General features: G+C 48.3%; 1 protein-coding gene across 1 annotated transcript in view; it reads right to left on the reverse strand.

Moving 5' to 3' along the window:
• WNT9A (Wnt family member 9A) overlaps positions 1-23,381 on the reverse strand; it is a 60,585-nt gene extending 37,204 nt beyond the window's left edge. The window contains exon 1 of the mRNA XM_064505647.1: positions 23,179-23,381. Coding sequence (XP_064361717.1) covers positions 23,179-23,273 — 95 coding nt within the window. The 5' untranslated portion in view covers positions 23,274-23,381. The remainder of the gene's footprint in view (positions 1-23,178) is intronic.
• Between the last annotated feature and the right edge of the window lie 521 nt (positions 23,382-23,902).

Below are 23,902 nucleotides of genomic sequence, written 5' to 3' on the forward strand. Positions count from 1 at the left end.
AACTTTAAGAAGATCTTAACAAGTGGACAGTGTGCATTTTACATAATTAGCTTGTTACTTATAAATGCCTTCCATAGTGCCAGTGGCAGATTTTCGCTACCTAAAATAGCCCAAAGCTGTTGGATTCAAGAACTGCTGCCATCCCAATTTAGATCAACCCAAATACAGAAACCACGAGGTGGTTTCGTTAGAGCAAGATTAAGAATTGAATCAGCTCTGTATGCCTGGATGTTGGAAGGGGTAAAAGATTATGGAGAGTAAAGACCTATTATGTCACACTGCATGCTCACCACCCAAATCCTTATCAAATACAAAAACTGTTCTTCACAGCATTTTGAGAGATTTCAAGCTATTTGGGGGGTTGGAGGGGGATAGAGCCTCACCTTAAGACTGAACATGAAGATGGAGCATAGTGGGATGCCACAGCTGTGTCCATATTCCTTTAGCTCATTTTGCAGAGAACTGTTCCTCAGCACCATAAAATACACACTTCATGAAGCTGTGATTGCTGCACTTCAAGAAGGTCAAAGCAGACCTCTAGTTAAAGCCACTGCCTGTAAATAACACCTCCAAGTAACAAACCAGGTGAGGAAACACATAAAAGTCCCAACAGAGGCAGAGCTACACAGCGTTATTTCTACACCACTCTTTCCCCACACACATAGACTTCAAAGGGAGAAACATTTTCAATCTTAATGTGAAAAGCACAAGAAAAAAGCATGCTGGAAAGCATCTTGAAGAAAAAACATCTTATGGGAAGAGGATCCACTTGCTCGGAGTGAGCTTCAGAGTGTCACAACCAGTGAGTGAGTCCCAGGAATGTCAGTGGGGCTGAACGGCCTAGTGCACCACATTCTTGGCACAAGTCAAAACATCCTCCTTTCCAAAGGGTTCCGGTATTTTTAGATAAGATGATATCCCTGACCATGTTGAATGAAGAGATTAGATGAGGGGCCTGCAGATTTATGAATATGAACTTCTACCATTTCAGCAATTGCACTAAAGAATGGTGCCAAGGAGCATGGAAAAGAGTTGCCGTACATCAGACAGTGGAAGGGACACGAAAGTTCCTGGTGATGCTTTAGCTTGGTGATATCCTAGCATGCAAACATCATCCAAGACACCTTCAGCCAATCTGTGCAAGCTCTCATTTTTTAAATCACCCACCAACAGCTAGCAAAACAAGCATCTTACACCACTTGTTATCCACAAATGCCTTGGAGGTAAGCTACAAGCTCTGTGGGTGCATACTACTGTGATCCCTTACTTTCTCTTACTGAATAGCATTAAGGCACAAAAATTTCATGGTAGAACATTAAATATACCATTTCAATGTCATATAATGGCACCTTCTAGAGACTGAAGGGCAACATGACAACCACGTATCTAATGCAGCATACAACCCTAAAGAGCTTGAGGAAGAAGGGAATTGCATCCCATTTTCTTTTGTCCAATAGCTTTGTTAGTTTTACTACTTAAACTTCTGTGAGTGCACTTTCTTCAACAAATCTACACTGCAGGATTTGAATTTTTTCCTTTAGAAAGATCACCAAGTTCCAGCCAAATCAACAGCATGAAGTTTAAGCTGTGAAAAGCAACAGTGAGGTCAGAAGCTCCTACTGAGAGATGTCCCATGAATCTACACCTCTGGGAGAGAACCAACAGAGAAGAACGAAATCCAAGCAGGGCACCTTGTGCATTCAACTCTACTACAATGACCTAGTTTGATACTTTGCCTTACAGAATAACTTGCTGTGTGGTCTACAAACAAATGACTCATCTCCCAGGCCAAGAATGGATGATCATTTCACAGATTCACAAAGGCATGTAGCTGACATCTCATTTGAAATGCCAGTGATACCTATTCCTAAACTCTTTCTGAATTCAGAATGTGTTAGTTCATCTGAGAAACAGAGATGAAGTAGAAATTTGGAAGTTTTGTATCTAAATTGTTCCTTGGGAACTCTTGAGAGCCAGAAGTGAAAGATGGGAAAAGAACACATTTTAAATTATTATACACTTTATAAATTGTTATACACAGATTGCTCGCAATTCAAACATTCAAGGGTCAGGAAACATCAGCATAACTGAGTATGCATTAGGAAACCAATTTTATCTACCAAGAGTATGTGAACATGTTCTGCAAAGGAGCACTGCCTCATTCCATGCATGAGATAGATATTCCCTTACAGATGCCCATCTTGTCTTCACTTCCTGAGGAAGACTAGATGGAAAGGAGGCAGAGGACCATGGGAAGAACAGATTGTGGTCTTATGAGTGTTACAGTGGAGAATTAGAATCCATTCCAGTAGTGATGTGATACAAGGGAAAGTCAGTCAAACAGCTTTCACAGCTATTCACAAGTCATTAGCACATCCCATTTGCCAGGTACTGAGCCTTCGGGCTTCCCCTATTGACAACAACTGAACATGGGATGGCCTATAATAATTCTAAGTACCCAGAAGTAATGAAAAGAAAATTGATTTTCAGCATCAGCATGGATGCTCTAGATTAGAGGATTCTTGACCATACTGTCCTTAAGTTCTATGTCTCAGACGGCATCTTTAAAACACCCATGAGGAAACAAGTGTGTTTTCAATTGAGTACAGAATCTCCATAAGGTGGTCTAAATAAGCCTTGAGGCCACACAGTTCACAAGAATGATAAAGAGAAATATTTAGTAATTGCCCATTCACTGAAAAAAGGCAAGAATTTTGCAGAATAAAAGTAGCATGCAGTCCTGAAACAAAATGCTATTGCAGTGTGCATGCACAAAGAAGATAAGCCATATGAGTAATCTAAATTATCTCTGAAGTTTCCCCAGTTTAACTCTGGGGCCTAACATTAGCAGTAATTCTGTATTAAAAAGCACCTCCAGATGCTTGAAGCAGTGGCATTAAACCACACCACTTCTGGATTCATTTGCAGATGCAATTTGGTAGCAGCATTCAGTTGTCACATGCATTGGGCAAAGAGTCTTCAGCCCTACAAGGGCTGTGCAAGTTCCAGGGACTCCAGCCTACACCTGGGGAGAACACAGGCTAGGGAACTCCTCTGGTATGTATAAACAACCAAATACAGCCATTTGTGATGATGTTTTAGTGCAGGTGGAGTTAATCTCTGACACAGAAATACTACAAATAGGCAAAAACAAGTTTAAAAACATGTTGGGCATATTCCCTAAGCAAGATATCTTTGTCACAGGTCTTTTTTTTAGTTTAGTTCTTCATGTCCTAAACAATTCATAAGAGCAAATATCAAGAACCACCACCTAGACTATTCCATCAACAAATGCTCATTAGAGCTAATCATAACTAGAACAGCTCCAGCCTGAAATGGAATTTCCATCTGTCTTTAAAACACATGTAGGCTTGTTTTACAATTCCCACATCCCACCTCTTTCAATAGGTCTGGAGACCAAGTCATCATTCCTGAGATGACACAGGACATAACTACAAGGAATTTATCCAAATTAGAGCCAGCGGACTGAAGCACTCAAATTGGTAGAATCTAACTTGGTTTCAAATGTTCTGTGAAGGCACTCAGCTATACAGTGAAATCTGGGAAAAAAACAGGGACAGTGATACTGGAGCAGGATTAACACTGATGTTTCCAAGAAAAGAAAAAACTTGCCTATGAAGAAGCCTCCCCAGAAGGTTTTCACATAGTATTGGGGAGGCAGGACCTGAGCTGTCTGCTCAGTGCCCAAATCCTAGATAATACACAGAAGACAGAAGTTAGGACAAGAGAAATTCAAAGCTGGTTGAACCAACAACCATACTTGGAGTGAATTTTCTTTGTCCTCAAATCCTGTGGCAATGCATGTTTGAAAGACAGGTACAAATGCAACTTGAAGGGAAATAATCAGAAAATTCAAGGAGGTTTAAACTTAAAAAGATAAAAATATACATTAAGATGAGATCTCTGTGGCCTTTTCCTACAAACCCAAAGCAGAAGTCCCAGAGCTTTAAGCAAGTCACTAGAAAATAGCGTTGCTATTTAATTCCAAGCTGAAATTCTATAGCGCTGCAACAAAACTTGGCTACGTCCTTCTCTCAGATTATACGTTCTTCCCTGGTAGACTGTATCAGATGACTTCCCCTTTCTTCGTCTGCGCTTGAGACTCTCCAGTTGGCCTGGTGTCAAGAAAACTGTCCCACCCCCAGCCTTTGTTCCTCATCCCTGCAATAGCTCATGCCTTTTGCCAAGACTTCCATCAACCTCCCTGGCTCCCTCCAACCCTCCTTGAGGTTACCAAGACATCCAGCATTCCCTGACCTGTTCCCCGAGGGACACTAAACCACAAGTCTCACACCTCACTTCCTTGAAGCATGGTGAGCATGGGTTACACTAGCGATTCTGCAGGCTGAACCGCAGGAACAAGAGTGACAGAACCTCACTTGCTTTGCCAGCTTTTCCTCCACCACGATCCCCAGAGCGATGTTTGTTTTCTCAGTGGTGGAGAAAGGAATCCCTACAGTTTACCCCTCTCCAGCCCCAAAATAGCAGTGGTTGAAAGTGCCCCAACAGCGTATGCCTTGCATACGCAGCTGGAGCAACAGGCAATACTGAAGCTAAAGTCAGAGAAAGACATCTTATTTTATAGCAAAGGAACAGCTTACAAGGCATTCACTTTTTTTTTTTTGTTACAGGCTGACCAACAGGTCTCAAGTCACAAGAGAGAGAAGAGGGGAGAAGGAATAAACCATCATAGTCCAGATCTATTGCTACTAGTTATCAAAAACACTACTAGTGTAAGCATATACCAAATCATTTCCTCCACTTTCTGCCAGAGGAGTAAGCAAGCACTCAGACTGGTTTCCTACACTCATGATTTCCCAGCTTTTCACTGAAGGATATCCATGTTGATAGTCTTGACATTTCAGTAACAATATCCATTCTATTCTAGAGCTGGTGAGAAGCAAAGTCAACTTTACCAAACAAATGGCAGCTTCAGGGAGGAAACTTAGGCCCAAATAATGCAGAGATGAGAGGACACCCTTCTACCAGAGCTCTGTAACACAATTTCTGTGTGAATGAAGAGCATGCTTCACACTGGAATTTTCCTCCAAGGCAAAGAGAGTTTGCAACTAATTATAAAAGGCCTCCAAGTTTCCAAAGTATTTCAAGTGATAAAAATCAAAGTTACAGCTTGAAAATAAATCACAACAGTAATTGCACACACTTGAGGAAAAAAAAAAGATATAAACCAACACTGGAAAAATCTTACACTTAGTGCAGCCAAAATGCCAGTTGATACATGTCACATTTGGGTGCTCTAGGCAACGTTATCACAATAGCTAATACAGGCAGGCAGAGCTCCAAGATGAATGTCCAAAGCCTAAGAGGACACACAGATGCTCCCTGTAGCCTCAGAGAACAGCAGTGGCATCTCAGGCCTTTTGCTGAAGCTCTCACACACGTTTAGCATCTTGAAGATCAGAGAAAGCAGAAGCAAGGCTACGACCTTTCAGATGCTGTTCCTGGCGGATCTTTCTTGAAGGAGGGCCTTGGAAAACATTTAGATTGAAATATCTGTGAAACTAAAATGTTTATCTGCCTTGTATTTTGCACATTTATGATTTCAGGGTCTCCTGGCTGCAAGAACTCTGGAAGACTGTGGGCCAAGAAGAAAAGCAATTCAGGCAAAGGGAAAGGATAGTGACACTAATGAATGCTTCACATGTTTGGTGGAAACCTGTCATCAGTCTGTAAATAAAAGAGTGAAACAATATCAGAGGAGATTTTTCCGCAGATGGAAATATCTTGTGTGGCTGTGAGTTGACAGATCTATTGGGCATAACAAGAGCTAAGAGCATAACACGAGGTACTCCCCACTAAGATTTTCCAGGTGTTTTTATCTGGCATCAGCTAGAAGTGCCATGAACTGCTTGAGATCACCCCAGTCTATCAACAGCTCAAAGCCATCTCAGTATAAATGCTAGGGAAGAGGTCAAACACCTCCTGTGGTGGCTGGAAATACCGTGCTAGCAGTAGCACACAGAAGAGCATCTTCCCTTCTCCCTCTCTGAACATGAGGGGACTTCAGCACCACAGTTGCCATAGGGAAGCCTCGTGGAGGCAGTCACATCCCCGGAGGCAAACATTAACTCTCTCCAAAGGGGATGGAGGGCAACAGTCTGTCTAGAGCAGCCTTGGCCACATACCACAGAAAAGCATGCCAAGACAGGATGCTTTATGTGACTGCAAAGTAGAGAAGAGCTTGGGTAATACAACAGGATGGAGGGTGGATGCACAGCAATAACACAAGACGGATCCCCTAAGCACATGTAGAGATGGACAAAGGCTTATGGCAAAAAGCCTTTCTAACTCAGTAAGCTTGCTAACTTCATCCTAGAATAATCAACATTTGCACAGTGCATGTAATACAGCTTGCAAAGTCCATACTTAGGATGCTCATACCAGACATCTTTGGTCTCAGATAATGAGACATCACATTGCTCCATGACAGCAGAGCCACACCAAGCTTCAAAGTCATGCCTTTGAATAGGATGCTGCATGGCAGAAGGTGCATGGGGGTGGAGGATGAGTTAGCAGTGTTTCTGTGAGCCTCCTGGGCTAAACGCCTGTTGCAGCTTGATTGGGATGCTGGGCAGCTGCTCTCAAGATGAGGATGGACCCTGAAAGCTTTATGTTCCTGCACACATTTGGTTGCATCAGATGGGCAAATGGGGATCAATGGGTAGAGAGAATTTTGGAACACCAATGGACACCCCATAAGCAAGGCTTTACAGCCTCCCCCAAATAGTCTTCACTGGTTTCGCACTGAAGGTGCTAGAGCTTGTGAGGCAGTTTAATTTTAGAGCACACTCATCGGATTTGCTTACATAATTCTCTTGATTTGGAAAGCTTTTTATTTTCCTTAGTGAGAAAAGCTGTCCAAATTTATCACGTTATGCAGGGGGCTGCTTGCCCATAAGAATCTTAAAATACATTGGCAGCAAGTTTCCTTTCAAAATTTGCATATCACAATTAGGGTAATATGGAATTAGAGCTGCTTTAAAAGTGAGGTAGGAAAGAAACAATTAAAAAGGGCAAATCCTTCCCGCATTATATTGGCATCTAAATACAGTGGCCCGCAGAGTGTCCACAGGCTGTTAAAAACAGGGCAGCAAGAGATCAGGAAATGTTCCAGTCTGAACCCCTTAAGCAGGATGTATAAAAATCCCACAACAGGGGATAGCAATTTTTAGTGTTGTGAGTTTAAGAGAAGCCCATCTTTCTGTTAAAGGTACATATATAAGCACTGAAGAGGACATTGGTCTCATTCTCTAATGGGATAAGAGCTTAATCTGCAAAAGAATCTATTTTGGGTAGCCTGTAAACCAGTCCTTGGGGCCACAGAGACAGAACTGGGCAGCAGCCTTGGTGCTATATCAGATTTAGCTCAGTTCAACTTAGTACAGTTGTCCTCCTCTTACTCCTTGCTTGACTGCAGCAAAAAGTCAACTTTGGAGGTTTGTACTTAGTCTGAAATCCGAAAAAGCCATAAACCATTAACTGCACCAGTAACTGACCTGATCCATTACTCCCAATCTTGACTCTGCTTAGTTCATTTTTGAGGACCAAATTTAAGAGCCTGCTCTAGCAGCTCTCACTCCTTTGCTATTCTGCCCAATGGTTTTAGCAAGGCATAACGAAAGGAGTCAAGTCTCAAGCAGAATTGTTTAACCCTGGTCCAGAAATCTAGGATGAAGCAAACTGTATCATCTGGAGCTCTCTTGGCCAGTCCTTCACATCACATCACAGACAGACGCCAAAACAAGTTGTTAACGAGAAGCACAGGACCAAGAACCTGTATTCTTTACTCTGACACCATCTCTCACATAACTATGGGCAAATCCTTTCACTGCTCCATGCCTTAGTTTCCCAATAAAAATGGGATCATGACATTGACCACCTTTGTAAAGTGCTTTGAGGACAAGAAAATGAAAACCATCATTAAGAGCCTCACATGACTGTTCTGTCACTAGATTTTAGAGCATTCCACATTTTAAAGATTAAGAATTGCTCAATATCTTTTCAAAAGGCTATTTCAGGAGCCAGCTCGGATTCCCCAGGGCTACCAGGCAGCACAGGGGACACACAATGAGAAGTCAAAGGTTTTGAGAGCCCAGTTCACCCAAGATACTGATGCTACCTATCTCTAAGAGCTCTATTACAGAAGAGGTTTGAGAGTGAGGAAGGTGGTTTAGGCAATGTGTCCTCTCACACACCCCCAAAATGTCTTGGTCTGTCTCATGCAACAGGCTCTACAGCCTTCCAACCTCCTCACATTGCACTCTTGCACCCTGGAGCCACTGCAGTTAGGACTTACAAATTCTTCTCTCTAGGAATGCATTGGCCATCTGACTCACAAGGGTACCACACCAGAGAGTGGTCTCCAACCAATTACTGATATATTCTCTCTCCTACTGGTCAACCCACTTTTAAGGGGAATGATTTAAAAAACCCAAAAATACAGTTGAGGAGTTCAGCAGCCCAAAAGACTAGGAAGCATCTCCCCCTCATTTTGGTCACTTTTTGGCTGTATCCAGGAAGCATAGGCCAACTTCAGCTCCCCCAGGCTTAAAAAAAAGAGCTGCGGGGACTTCCTACATCATCGTTGCTTATCTCTGCTCAAGCACTGACCAAAGATACAGCAGAGAGTCCTGAAACTCCTAATCCCCCATCTCTCCTGTACAATGTGATTACACCAGTGTGCAAGTTATCCACACACGGTGCCACTGCAACCCTGCTCTGGTGTGCAGTATGTAGATTCAGGAAACAAATTAGTCTTTCAGTCTATTCTGCATGGACATACACCTACTCCTATTGTTTAGTTATTAAAACAGGCTGCAATTCCCTATAAAATGTCAGGCCACATCTCAAGAATGACTCCACTTTGTGCAAACAAACATCCACAGTTTGTGGCAGCAGACTTGCTGTTTTATGCCAGGCTGCTAAGAGAAGGTGAGGCAGCTTGGGAAGCTGATAGCAGGTGAGGACACTCATAGTCCATGACAGGATTAGCCAGCAAACAAGGGATGTATGAACACGCTACCAAAAGACAAGAGGATTTTGGCAAAACCCAAGGGAGGAACTGGTCATCTAGACTTCATGCTCCTGGATCAGCTTGCTTTCCCTCAGCATCTACAACTGCACTTTTTTCCCCCTGCTGAAAAGCTGCTTCATACAAGCATGGCCCTAACCACCAAGAGGCCTTCAAAGAGTGACCCCAGAAGGACACCCCAGGCTTGTCCAGACACTCCTAGGCTAGGCAGAGGCTTTGCAGATGGTACAGTTTGGCAGGTTCATTAATGTCCCTCCTCTTGGCTCATAAAGCAAGAGGACAGCATCACCTCCAAACAAAAATTTGCACCTAGGTGAAACATCTCCTCTAAGCAAGGCTTTAGTGTCTTCTCAGAAATTAGAAATTTACTGCTTATGCAAAGTGACATGTGCCTAATAGTCATGCTCTTTTCAGTACTGCCCAGAGCAGTCACCTCCAGAAGAGCTTGAGAAAAGACACTAAAGATGAGGTTAATGGTCTCATGTTTTAAAGTAGGAAACCAGGACTGTCGGAGCAAAATTTCACTGCCAGGAAAAGAGGTGCTGGTGCAAATGGCCTGACTTACAGTGGAACATCCTTCATCAAGTCTTTGAAAGGTCATGCAAAGGGTGGGAAAGTGTTTGCCAGGAATTGTTCAAATACATGTAAATAGGGGCCTTCCCAGACGCATTTTATAATTCAGCAGCAGCAGACCATTGTGTCCTTTCACCTCTGCTCTCCAGAGATAACCCAACAGACCCAGAGCACCTCTGCACCCCTGATTAAAATGGCACCACTCAGTTTTGGTGAACCTCTCCTCCAGCATCCGCAAGGTACCCAAAGGGAGTCATAGGCTTTGCATGGCTGCACAGCAGGTCCTTCAAGGGAACTCACAGACAGGGCTTCACACCATGCAGAGCCACCTCGCAGACCTGGCATGGGGAGCCAGCAGTGTCCCCCCTTGCTTGTATACAATGCCTGGTCCCTTCTCCGTGGCATGCCAGGGGACTCTTCAGGTAAGCCATGAAAAACCCAGAACTAAAGAAAGTGAAGGATGCCAACACATTTGAGTCACAGGGTTTAACTTTGTCCCTCTGCCACCTTCACTGTGACAGAGCAAAGCTGTGCCAAGTAACCACCTCCTCCCCAGCCCCTCAGGGGCAGATAATTTTGGGCCCAGAGCAGCAAATCAGCAGTTTCAGCTGGAGCCCAAGGATGGGGATGGTATTAAATCAATTAATGGGCTGCAGCAGAGGGTCTCAGCTCACCTTCCACTAGAGAGTTAAATTGCTAGAATAAGAGGATGCACATGCTACTAGTGAAGTACTCCCATTTGACTCCAGGGGTTAAAGGCAGCAGAGAAAAAAACTGATGCATGACTCACCACCTTGCATTTTTTAAGTGAAAAAGCAAGCAGCTTGGTTTAAAGAATTAAAAAAAGCAAGATCTGAAAAGAAAAATGCAGAGTGAAAGAGCTGGACAAAGATGAGCAAACACCTCCAAAACAATCTAGCTGGACAATTTTAAGCACTGAATCAGCAGATGCAGAAGCTCTTCGCAGGAGCTGGCTCACGCATCAGCCTAGGTAATCTGCTTGCAGCTTTATAGCCGAGAGACTGACTATATTAGCCATCTGTAAGGGGACACTCAAGCAGTGCTAACTGGAATGAACTGAGCACAGGAATGCAAAGTGGCTTGGTTAAACCACATTAATTTTGAAGGAGTGCCTCCATGCAGGGCTCTAAAGTGCTCTTAATTCAGTTTAGTCTGATTTGCTCTGAAATCAAGTATGTTAAAGTGAATTAAGGCTCTTTAATCCTGAAGGAGAGCGTTTCCACTGGGGCGAGTTAAGAGTAATTGAGCTAATCCACTTTAAAAGTCAGTTCAGATTTGTTGTGCTAAGTGGCTGTGCAGATGAGGCCTAGGAGCACAGAGACCATCTCTAGCACGCAATAATCACATCAATCTGCCTTGAGGGCTGCTTTGGGAGGACAGCTAGAGCAGGGTGGGTTTGCTATGCTGTGGCTGGGAGTGGTCCAACACATTAAAATAAGAACACCATAGTAGAAATATCTACTTGTGCTTGACAGGTGCCATCTGGTTGCAACCAAAGGCACTTTCCAAGCGCATTTTCTCTGGACTGTATGCTGGGTATGGCCAAGGGGAAGCTGTTTTTACAGGCAGCTCCAAGACCAGGCTTGTTCCAGGTGCTGGTCCAAACACTGGCACCATCTCTCAACCAGGCCCTGCCTGAAGCTCACCACCCCTTGCTCCAGCAAGGTCATAGAAGCTCCCAGGTCTTCACTCCTGCACGGACATCAGGGTACATTTTATAGGCTCAGCTGAAGAGTGAACAGGCCATTTCTACCATATACCCCCACTCTATTTGGTGCTATCGCTTCCACCTCAGTGGGTTCCCACAGTGTTGCACTTAGCTGGTCACTGCCATTCCCACCAGTTTCCACCACAGCTTTTACCCTGGTCCCTCCTCCCTGAAGCAAAACCAGAATTTCCCCACAGAAATAGAGGCACTAAGGGACACAAGAGGCACCCAGATGGCTAACAGCTCCCCTAAACCCTAGCTCACCCCAATTTCTACTGCTGAGACCCTCCCCTTTGGCATTTCCCCCCTAGACCCAGGCAGTAGCACAGAGCAGGCTCTGCAGGGGTTTTGCCTTTCTAGGAAAGCACCAAGCCCCTCAGCGTTTGATCCAAGCTGGTTCTTCCCCAGCTAAGAATAATCCACCCAGCTGCTGTTTGATTTACACATTACCATGGATGCACTTTTTTTTTTTTATCAGCTAGATATACAGGGGGAGAGGGAGCAAGTCCGTGTGTGTTCGTTCCAGTTAATGTTTCCTGTGCGGTTCAGGCCGTTATGCTTACAGGTATGTTTATTTCACTACTTTAGCAAACCAGCAGACTTTTTAATGGAACTGTTGATGTTTTTCCTGGCCGATCCTCCTGGATGGGCAAGGCAGTGTACAAATGAAGTTCATTCCTAGCTCCAGCCTGAAACTACTATTCTCCTCCTGGGACTGCAGTGAATTGAAGGTTTCCATTGCACTGGTCAGATTTCTTCCTTCGCCAGCCTTCAAGTTTTAGTTAGACACAAACAGAAGATCTGAGGCAGCTGACGGTAGCAAGAGCAATGCTTGCCTGGTGCTTTATGCAAGGGCACCAACCACTGAAAATGCAGCCATGCACCTCCCAGCAAGGCCCTGGAGAAGGATTAGTGGGTGCAATGCTGCACCCCTAAAATGCAACCTTGCCTCTAAGGCATGCTGTGCAGCCAAGTCTTGCAGGTTAAAGCTAGGGGAAGGGAAGGTTTCCTGCTTTGCTAGCATTTCAGAGATCACTAAACAATCAACAGATCACACTTTTTCAGCACCCAGATATCACTGCAACAGGAACAGTGAACTCCTGTATAGTCAGACTGCTCTGCTCCGTCACCCCAAGAAGAAGCACCATTGCTGATCCGATCAGAGCCCAGCATCCCTGGGAGCAGCTCACCAGCCTTATGCCACACTGACACCACCTCAGCCAGCCCCTAAGAAGATCAGGGTCCACAATCCACCTGAGGTACTCCCCTGCCTACAGCAAAGTCCGCAAGTGAGAGGGTCTAACCCCCTACCAGCTGCTATGGGACACCAGCATTTCACTATGTCACCACATACAAGGGCCACCAAGCCTGGCACAGTCCTAAACTCAATGAATCAGAGCTAGCCAAGCCTTCAAGCTCTGGCTTCCATGCTTCCCATGAACCTCACTGCAGCTCCAGCAAGTGCCTCAGCAGGATGCAGCAGTGAAGGAGGACACTTTCCTTACCCTGGTGCATCCTCAAGGCAGCATCTGAGACAGCCCACAGGGGACCTGAGTCCATGCCCTGGCAAGGACTAGGGACTGAGCTCCCCAAAGACAAAAATGCAGTTAATTTGAAGGCATCTTCACTACATCAAGTGATATTTGTTCCTGCTCAGCTGGAGATTCTTCTTGATCTCAGAAGACAGCTGCAAGATGAGGGTCACCCCCACTCCCCTCCAAATGCCAGCTCTTTGGCCCAGTGTCTGTCCTGCACCAGTGTCTCTCTGCCTATAAAACATTTCATCAGCTATTACTACAATATTCAGCATTGATACTCTAACTTCAAATAGACAAATGGGATAACCCCGCAACTGTGGCAGCAGGGACTGTTCAAAACATTTAGTCCCATTTCCACTCTCCCAAGAAAAGCTCTTTAGCTTCTGTCCTCTTCTCAAACTCAGGCTAAGCCTCTGGATTTCTAGAGTCAACATGGGACAAGCCAGAAGATAGAAATAGTCACCAGGGATGCAACAGTTGAGCTAATGAGCCAAAGGAAGCATTGGATCTTTGGTTAGACCTGTAATTCAGCTCAAGTGGCTGTTTCACCTCTGGCCTGTCAGATCAGCTTGCTAACCACAGACTGGGAAATAACTCCCTGCTAGCTCCCAGCAGGAGATTTATCTTTGGCAGGGGCTTAAAACATCCCTGCCCCCCCTCACCTTTGATTACAGAGAGGCCCAGGGATGTAGAAAGAGCTGTGCTATTAGCTTGCCAGGTATTTGGTGCTCTCACCTTTCACTGGAAGAGGATTAGTGCTAGGAAAGAATTTTGTCAAGATTAAGCAAAACAAGTCAGGTCTTTTAAATAAAGTATCAGTTCTGGTGGACTGTCCCCAGAGGGGTTTGGGCTCGGAGATTGGGTTTCTTGTCAGAGATGGGCAACCCAGGGAAGCTGTGGCAGAGCAATGCTTGCAGCAGAGCAGCACATGAACTCCTCAGCTGCATCACTTGTCCAGGCAAGGCTGCTCCCTATATGGAGCCCAACTGAACCTGTTAATTGCTCTGAGAGGGCTCTCTTTAGTCAACTCAAACAAAGCTGGTCCAGTATGTGGATCCTCATCCTAAACCCAGTCACTCCTGCCTGTTTTCCATGCACCCAGTGCCATTAGTTGCCTTAGCTCTCAGGCAGGTTCTGCACTCTGAGCTGAAACTGGCTTCCAGGCACTCAAGTGCACACATTTCATAGCTCACATCTGAGCCAGACCAAAGCTGGTCCCACAAACAAGGAGAAGCCTAGCTCCACAGGCAGCACTGCTGCAAGAGGCATGCAGTGCTGCGACATAGTACACAGTGATGAAGATGCTGTCATACCTGAAGGTCACCAGCTTAATCACCTTCAAGATGACATGAAGGAGGTATTCAGGCCTCCCCCTTCCCAGGCAGGTTGGGATATTTCTGCTTGAGACTAGACAGCAGGCAGCTCTAAGGAAGCTGAGAAACACCAAAACACATTGGCCCTCAACTCAAATACAAGCTAAACTAAACTCAGGTGAGTGGAGGCACATCTTTGCTCACTTGAGCATCTTGCAATGTTTTCTGCTGTCTCCTCCCAAACTCCCCAATGCTGAAAGGCACTGCCTTGGAAAGAGGGCTAGCATCCAGAAGAGAGCCAACTGATACTTCCCACTTTTTTCATGATGTGTAGGGCTTTCTAACCCTATTCTCTAGGTTTGCAATCCACAGACACCTTGTCATCTGAATTTGCCAAGGTGAGGCAACTCCATAGTCTTCTGGGTGTTGAAACAGTGCTATTCAGCTATGCCTGAAGCTGAGCTTAGACTGCATTTTACCATGGTGATCAATACAGGTGCCTCATTTTGGATCAGTGTCAAGACCTCTGGCGGCTTACTGTGGGCAAGGCATGTTTTGGGGGTCTGCTATGCCCAGCCCTAACACTGAAGCTCCCCACTTTGCCTGAAGGAAGGTCAGGCATCTTCTGGCCTGCAGGAAGTTTGCCAGATCACTTCCCAAATGGCTTTCAGGGCAAGTCTTGCTAAAACATCCAAAGGACAAGGCTATTTGACAGGTTTTAAATTAAGCTCAGATATTCATATGGGCATGTCAGCACTTCATCCTAGGTGACCACACGTTGCTCCACAACAGAATAAATGTGCACAGGGGAAGGTAGTTACGTGACCAATTATGTAACTTTAGTCTCTGGAGCATTCAAAACACTTACTCTAAAACAACCAAACCATAGCTGCAAATGACATTTGCCCATCCAGTGCAAGGCAGATGGAGAAGAGACAGGGCAGGCTAGAGTTTTCCCCTCCCCCTGCAAACTTCACAAGCATCTGGCTCTGATTAACTGGTACTTCTAACAACCTAGGCCAAATGGATCTGCTCGTAAAATTTATGCTGACTCAGTACTTGACATCCAAATGACATGAACTGCATGCACCATGCTACCTTCCAAGCCAGCACGGACTCAAAGCATTAATGTCAGATATGGTGAGCTTGCATGTTCTACAGCAGATGCATGGAAGAGCCATGTTCTCATGTTGCTTGCAACAGATGAGTTTGGGGTTAATGTGCTATTTCCCCTTCCCCCAAAAGAAATCCCCCCAGCAATTGAATCTGCAAGAAACTCCCCCAATTCCCAGAAGAATTATTTAATATCGCAAGCAGACATGAAGACCACATAATACATACAGGAGCCATTTGATTCATTTCACACAGTTCTTTGCAACAGCTAAGAAAAAAAATCAGAATAGGTTTTTCTATCAGCTAAAGCAAATCCCTGAAGTTTAACTGCCATGTTTATCCATGTAGTCACAAAATACTCCCTGTTCCACTTAGCACAGGGCAAACATTCATTACAATAAAATGTAAAGCTTACCAAGTTTATCAGCTTCATAAGTGTATTTTATGACAGTATCTTGAGATAAGACTCATTAGCACTTACAGCCACAATCTGAGGAAACCTTGAAAAGCAGAGTTAAAAAACAGGGGAAAAAAGGAAAAATTTGAGACTAGATCTCAAAGAACAGCTTCTAAAGAGTTAACCCTTTCTATCCAACATCACAACAACTTTCTGCTACTCAACTGAATCCAAGCTGGGTCCAGTAAGTCAGAAGAACATATCACACCCAGGCTGCCTGTGTTGGTCCAAGATCTGCAGCACTAGTCTCCCCACAGCTGCATCCTGTGCAGGGGACAGTAGCCCTCCATCCACATTTCCACAGTATCACTAACAAGCAGACAGCTGGTCCCTTTGCTTGTTAGGGCTTCTCAGACTGAGAAACCAATTGCATTAACATGCTACAAGCCACTAGAGAGTTCATCTGGCTGTACAGAGAGAGGCTGCTTAGTTATGGAGAGAAGCCAGAGGCTCAGCATGGCTGCAGCCAGCAGAGCCAGGCACACAAGACTTCTTGGATTGCTTCGACAAACATATGCCCTCAAGGAAGCACTGGGAATCCAGCAGGTTACCACCTGAGCACTCAGAAAATGTGGGGTGAAAGAGTGTATATCTAGCATATGCTTTACTATGTGCTAAGTGCCATGCCACCCAAGAGTGCCATCTCCAGAAGGCAGCTGTAATATCTAGGGTTATGCATAAAATGGCCAAGGGAGCTGTCATATCTATCAGATCAAGACAGTTTTAGCACATTGGGCTCCTTCCCCAGTAGTTTCTCAAACATCAGGATAGGACTTGTCCCATTTGTATTGTATAGACCTCAGTGATCAGAGATTTAACCCAATTCTTGAAAGTGCCACAGTGAAGCTCACAGCTTCCTCCACAGGGATATTCCCATCTAGTCTCTTCAGCCACCTCTGGAAAGCCTCAGAACTCCCATCTAGCCTAACTTCCTCCACTTAATTAACAGTTAGGCACAGGGATGCAAGCAGGAGACAGGGGAAGCAAATCTGGCTTGCACCTCTTCTGAGCTGAGCTATGTCCCATCACTTCTGCACAGCAGACCCTGTGGCTGCTCAGCCACTCAGCACTGGAATTGCTGGTGATGCTCATTAGGTCAATACCTCCTCCTCTAAATATCAGCACTTCACCAGGGAAAAGTGAAGTTTCACTCCATCTTCTCCAAGAGACAAGTGCACCACAAAGTCTACCAGCACAGCGGATTAAGCAGACAGGAAAAGCCAAGACTGACAAAACCCAGTCTAGCTGGAAAGATTTAAACTACAGAGCATCAAGGTGGCTTTGATCCTTTCAGACCTTTTACTCAACTGTCCCCCTTCCCCATCCTACAGTCTAATTCAATTACCTACCACTGAATAAGCCTTAAGGCAATTCTCATTACCCTGTGATAAAGCACAAGGCCTTTAATTATTAAACATTCATGGGCTCTGTGTTGGGGCTGTGGGGCTGGACTCCCGTTCTGTTGTTAGCAGCTTCCAGAAAGCAAGTTAATCATTGACCAGGCCTTTCACCAGGAAACCAGAGTCCTACAGATTTCTGGCCTCTAGTTCTGCATCACCAGTTGCACTACAGAAAGCTTCTTGCCTCCTCCTGCTTTTCCAGGTATGCAATTATTTTTATAACCAGTTGTCTTCTCCCCCAGGAATCACCTGCACCAGAGGTGGTCCCACCAAAAAAAAACAGGCATATTTGGATGCAGAGGGCTGCACAATACACACCATGGACAAGTTCTGCATTGTGAGAGATGGATGTGATGGCCATTTCCAGATAAGGAAAACTGAGGCATGCAGCAGCTGTGACAAGCCAGGACATGAATCCAAGCCATACTAACCCCTGTCTGAATAAAGTTGGACACTGTTCCTTGAGCATATTGCAGGCAGAGGGTGCTTTCAGGTACCACCCAGGCAGATCTGGGACAGTTCCAGGTCCCCAGGGCTGATGACACAGCTCTGGTAGACCTTTGCTGTGTGCGCAGAGCTGGCTATTTTTCCAAGTGCTCCTGGAGTTCTTCACCACCTTCATGGCACTTCATCCATCACTTCAAGTGCTGCCTCCAAGTATCTACAAAGCAAATGCTTCTGTACATGGGGTTTCCTTTACAAAGCAATGAAAGTTTAAAAACCTGCTTTGAATTCACCCAGAGAGGCCAATATTGGGAGAGAAGCCAGTCAGGACTCAGACTGATTGATCTATGTGACAATTCACCCAGTTCAGAAAAAGCAGAGAAACAGCCCATCCTTTATATTCCAAAAAAATCAGCACCTTAAATGAGCATCAGGCTCCAGAGAAGCAGACAAGCCTCAAGCACCCGGGTGGGATGTCTGAGCTGCTCTTCCAGCCCCAGGAGCTGCCTCCGCTCCAGCTGCGCTCGCCTGCACGCAGCATTCTTCCCTCACCACCCGAGCCCAGGTTTTGTTTTTTGGTCGCTCCAAAAAACCAGCTGCTACATCTCAACGCACGCCAGGGGCAGCCAGTGTGTTTGGAAAGCTAACACGCTGTGGCCTGGCGGCGCAGCAGCTCCCAAGGAGTTCACACGCAGCGAGTCTGAAGCTGGAGCTCGAGTGTGTGGCCCCACACTACCATCAAGTGACAGGTAGAGAAATGCTTGATAGGCAACAGCCACGCTCGCGTCCAGCATATCCACAGGCTGCTGCAACTGGAAAACAAGATGTGCCGGCACCAGCGGGCTTGCTTGCATTGGAGACAGCATTCAAGCCAATGCCACATACTTGCAGCAACAGTTCAGGACCTCTTGCTACCTCTGAGGCCACTAAAGGGGTTGTGACCATCAGGGTGGTCACTCAACCCCAACCCTTGAGTATCCAGTAGTCTAGTATTCACAGGTCTTTTCAGTGTGATTTCAGCAGAATCGAGCTCTGAACTAGCATGCACGCAGCATTTCCACCCTAGCAGCACCTAAAGCATAGCTGGAGCACCTACTCTGCACCTGCCATCAGCAGCAAAAACATATTACACTTCCCTCACCAAAAACGCACTGTGCAGTAGCAACCCTGCTCTCAGTAGCTGTGTTGGTAAATTAGGGCAAGCTATGCTTCCCCTCCCTCCCTCTCCCCCACGCAAGTATTTAAGGGCTCCCGCTGCCTGCGTGCAGGGTGCAGATCAGTTACATTTATGAAGAACATTGCAATCTGTCAATATAAACACTATGTAAGCATGAGCCACTTGTAACATTACTACTGGGGCTTGACAAGTGTTTGTGGAGGGGGCAGATCTGCTCGAGCTCCTTCTGCTGTGGGAGGAAAGGAGAATAAACTCCAAGCTGCAGGAACTCACTTCTTCAAATCAAGAAAAAGAAAAATCTGGGGGGAACAGCATCAAAGCAGTCAGTCTGTAAATCAAAACACCCACAAAGAAGCAAGTTGAGGGGTTTTGATCTGTGGCCTGGAGAGGTTGCAATCTCCAAGGCAGACCAGGAAAGCAGCAGGCTCCTATGGGCCAGCTCTCCTTCCTGCTCACAGTGGGGCATGCAGAGCAGGACCAAAGTCAACCAGCCTGTCACCCCTGCACAGCTAATCTTGTCATCTGCCACCAACACAATTCCCAGACACCGTTATGGCATTTCCAGCACCCGCAATTGTAAGAGGAAAGGCAGGGAGGGAGGCAGGGGAACCCACACCCAAAGCTTGCAAGTCAGAGCAGCAGAAAGGGGAGGAAAGCAAAATGCAGTGCTTTCTCCAAGATCTCAGCAGGCTGGGGCTGCTCCAAGCTATCCTCATCCACCAGTTGTAATATGGTGCAAATTAGTTTTAAGATAGCCCAGCTGCAGAGATGCCTGAACATAAAAGCAGACTGACTCAGAGCAGCAAGTGCAGCTCAGCTAGCCAGGCTCAGCTGACACCTATCTCAAGGCAATGCTTCCCCCTCTGGTGTTGACTCAACCAACACCAGTGTCACAAATACTCCCAGCCTAAAACATGCCCTTATCCCTCAGGCATCCCCAGGGAAGCTGCTGGGTGACCTGGACCCTGCAGCAGCCCAGTAGGTCCTGCTCCAGTTTTGCCAGCCTGCTGTCTCCTCTGTAAGAGCAAGCAGCCTTATATCAGGCAAGGCTTAGGAGATGCTACATTACAACATCCCAGCCTTTTCCAGCTGCTTTCCATTAACCAGGGCTAAGTCTCCTTCTGAGCAGCTGCCTGGGGACTCAGCTCTGCTCACCACTGTCTGGTTAAGCATCACTTCAGGTGCTGCCCTTGCTGTGCACCAGCTCCAGGTCAAGCCAGCAAGCACCTGCTTCTCTATAGGAGCAGGAGAGCTGAGCAACACCCAGGGACCAGCACTGAGCCTGCAGAAGGTTGCTAGCCCCATCTCTAGGCAAGGGATCAAGCCTGGCCCTCCCTCTACCCCAGAACAGTGGGGCATCACCTTCAGTGTATGCTCTAAAATCAGGCAGCCCAGAGGGTATTTATTTGTTATTTTTTGGCTGCTTGCAAATCCCTCTGAGCCACCACCAGAGCCTAAAACCCCCCAACCCAGGGCTTTCTCTCCCCAGCACCCACCCAGGCCCTGCTCCAGCCTCCCCTCCTGCTCACCCCCTGCCCCAGGGGGGCAGCCCCAGACATAACTACATGCTGACACAATCTCGTTATCAGGTAACCATGCCTCATTTCTGTCCCCCCACACTAATTCCCGGGCAGGCCACACATTTGGAAACGCCAAATTCTTTCCCCGAAATAAGACATGGGGGAGAGGAGGGGGAAGGATCACCCACAGCTGTCCCTATCCCCCAGTGGCCAGCAGAGCAGGGCAGCTAAGCAGGAGCTGCATGACATCTGCTTAACACTGCCAGCTGCTGATCTCTGCTCCCCCCACCCCAATGGGGACACAAGCCCACAGAGCAAAGGGTCTCACAGGCCATCAAGGGGTGTCATGACACTAGTTCCTTGGACCAGGAAGGAGCATCCCTTCTCCCTGCCTGGCAGGGACATCTCACCAGCTGAGCCAGCTTCAGCACAGTCCCAAGCAGAGGGTGATGCATCCAAGTTTTTTCCCATTTCACTATGGCTGAGCCAAAGTCCCCAATTCCCCTTCAAGATTAGGGATGATGGTTATATTAGAATAAACTGAGGCCATTCCTCACCCGGAGAAAATCCCCCATGCATGCAGCTACATCCATATGGGAAGCCATGTAATCAGAGAGGGTAACACCAGCCACTGCAGAGCAAATGCAGAGGCACTAAGAGCCCTGCACGAGCACAGATTTGGGGGAAGAGCCTGCCACTTTCCCCAGTGATGCAGAAGCCTGCCACAAGGAGCAGCAGCTCACCTCTTCCACACACACTTGTTGGATCACATCTCACTGGGGACTAGCAAGGACCCTGGACCTCAGCCCTGAATATTCTCCAGTGTCCCCAGCAGCTCAGCAAGTGCAATCACTGGTTTAGGCCTCTTAGAAGAACAATGAGGAGATTAGCAGACGCTCAACCCGAACAGAAAGATGCTTAACCTAAGCAAACTTCACTGTGATCCACATCTGGCAGGATCTCCTCCCCTCCTTAGAAATGGAGCCTCAAATCAGGATGAGAGCAGAGCAGCAGCTGCCCTGAGTGTCTTGAGATAGGGAATAACCTGAAGTGGTCAGGACACTAGACCTGAGAGTACTTCCCTTGACTCAAGACATTCACTCTGAAGTTGCTAAAATCTACACCAGCCACACGAGGCCAGAACAGAAGTCCCCAAAGCACATAACTGGAATGAGTTACCTGCTGTATTACAGCTATCAGCAGAGTTAAAGCCACCTCCTCAAGCCCCATCGGTCCAAAGGCACAGGACAAGCACCCAGTGCCTCTGGTCTCCAGCAGACCTGCAGCCAAGCACCTCAGCACTACACCCTGTGCACTGCAGTGGGAGATGAGGGGGTTTTCCTAAAAGCCTTCACACACAGGGCTGATGCTGTTTCCTCACAAAACCAGCCTCAGGAGCAGGAAGGTAAACAGTTCTCAAGTTGGAAACAGAAGATGCAAGTAGCACTGTTTGGAAAGCTTTGCCAGACCACAGGCAAATGGACAAGCCTCAACACCAGGATTTGTTTTACTGGAAAGAAGGGGGGGGGGGGGAGACTTCAAACCTGATAAAGCCTTCCCTGGGGCTGGTCCAGCAGCTCCTACCAGTGGTCACAACATAACATCCTAAACAGGACCAAGACCTATCACTAGTCCAGTGAACTTTGGGAAACACGATGATTGGGTGCTCACATCCTCCCCACCATGAGCTGATCCCATTCCAGACAGGTCTTTTAAAGAGGAGAAGCAGCCAAAGCAACCCTTAGAGACACCCCAGAGACCGAATCAAACCACACCAGCACGCACAGGTTGAGCATCACATCGCAGCATCGCAGGCTGCTCCCCTTGGCACGGGAAAGGGGGCTTCAAGCTGGACTGGTTTGAGGGAAAAAGGGAAAAATGCACGGAGGGAAAGAGGATTCATGGGGGAGAACGGGCTTGGGGTGGAAGAATGGGTTTTAGCCGGCGAAAAGGAAGTTTGGGGGGGGATAAGAAACGCGGCGGGGAGGCGCCGCGGGCGGCCCGTCCACCTGCGCGGCAGCAGCGGCGGCCCGGGCTGGCGGCGCCCCCTGCCGGCCGCGCCGCGACACCGCGGCCGCCCCGCGCAGGTGAGCGGCGGCGCCGCGACGGGACGGGCGGGACGCGCCGGGGATGCCGCGGCCGCCGGGGACCACCTCGCCCCGAGCAGCTCTCCCGGGTTTTCCCGAGAGCCGGGGCTGCGGGATGGGGTCACTGTGCAAGCAAAATCCCCCCCCTTCTTCCTATTAAAAAACTCACGTTTGGGACCGCTTGCAAGCACCTGGTTTGGGAAGGTGGGAAAACATGGGGGTGGCGGGCAGCTAGATCACGATGGGGAGAAGGAGACAGGTTCCCCCCATGCTGGTTGGGGGTTTCCAGCACAAGTGCACCTGGAGCTCCCCAGCCCCCCGCGCTGCCACCAGGGGAGAAGGGGGCTTGAAGGGAGCGGGCTGCAAAACTTTCCCTAAGCAGGGCAATCGCCCGTGCAGGCAGCGACCTGCAGCTCGCAGGCGGCCGGCGAGCGGTGACAGCCCGGCAGCGCCCGCAGAGCTGCGCCTGGCAGGGGCAGGCAGCGCTCCGCGGGGACAGAGCTGAGCTGCGCGACGGCGGGAGAGCACCGCGGAGCCGGGGCTGCCCGCTCCGCACACCGCTGCCGGCAGCGAGCGCTCCGGCTGGTCCAGCCCCGTCCCGTCCCGCGGTGCGGAGCAGCATCTGCCCCTGGGCGCGGGGGAGAAGCAGAAAGCCGCCGCGCACTCTGCGGGTGCGAAATAAAGCGCAATAAAGCAGCGGGGCGGTGCAAACGCGAGCCGGGGGGGCTGGCTGCAGGGAGCCGGGGGGACCTACCCGAAGTAGGCGGCGGAGGGCCGCGGGGCGCAGGCGAGCAGCCCTAGGAGCGCGCAGGAGGAGAGCCATCCCAGCAGGACGTGTCCATCCAGCATCTTGCAGCGGCGCCGGCGCTGCTCATCTCGTTCCCCCGCCGCGCCCGCTGCGGCCCCGCCGCCCGCGCCGCCTCTTATAGCGCGGCCGGCAGCGAGCGCCCGGCCGGCGGGGGCGGGGCCGGGGGCCCGGGGGCGGGGCCGAGCCCTGGGGGGGCGGGGCCGAGACGGGGGCGGGGCCGAGCCCGGGGCTGCCTGCGGGGCGGGGCGTCGGGCAGCGAGGCCACGCCCCCCGGGGAGGCGGGCGCGCGGCGCGGGGGGAGCGGAGCGGCGGGGGCGGGGGGGGGGGCAGCAGCGCTGGGCCGGCGTGCAAGGGCTGGGCGTGCAAAAGCTGAGCGTGCAAGGGCTGAGCGTGCAAGGGCTGGGTGTGCAAAAGCTGGGCGTGCAAGGGCTGGGAGTGCAAGGGCTGGGCGTGCAAAAGATGAGCGTGCAAGGGCTGGGCGTGCAAGGGCTGGGTTTGCAAAAGCTGGGCGTGCAATGGCTGGGCGTGCAAGGGCTGGGCGTGCAAAAGCTGAGCGTGCAAAAGCTGAGCGTGCAAGGGCTGAGCGTGCAAGGGCTGGGCGTGCCGGCACGGGCAGCTGTGCAAGGGACAGGCAACCGTGCAAGGGCTGGATGTGCCAGGGTAGGGGGGA

Source organism: Dromaius novaehollandiae, chromosome 2 (assembly GCF_036370855.1).
Source record: "Dromaius novaehollandiae isolate bDroNov1 chromosome 2, bDroNov1.hap1, whole genome shotgun sequence".
Lineage (NCBI taxonomy): Eukaryota > Metazoa > Chordata > Aves > Casuariiformes > Dromaiidae > Dromaius > Dromaius novaehollandiae.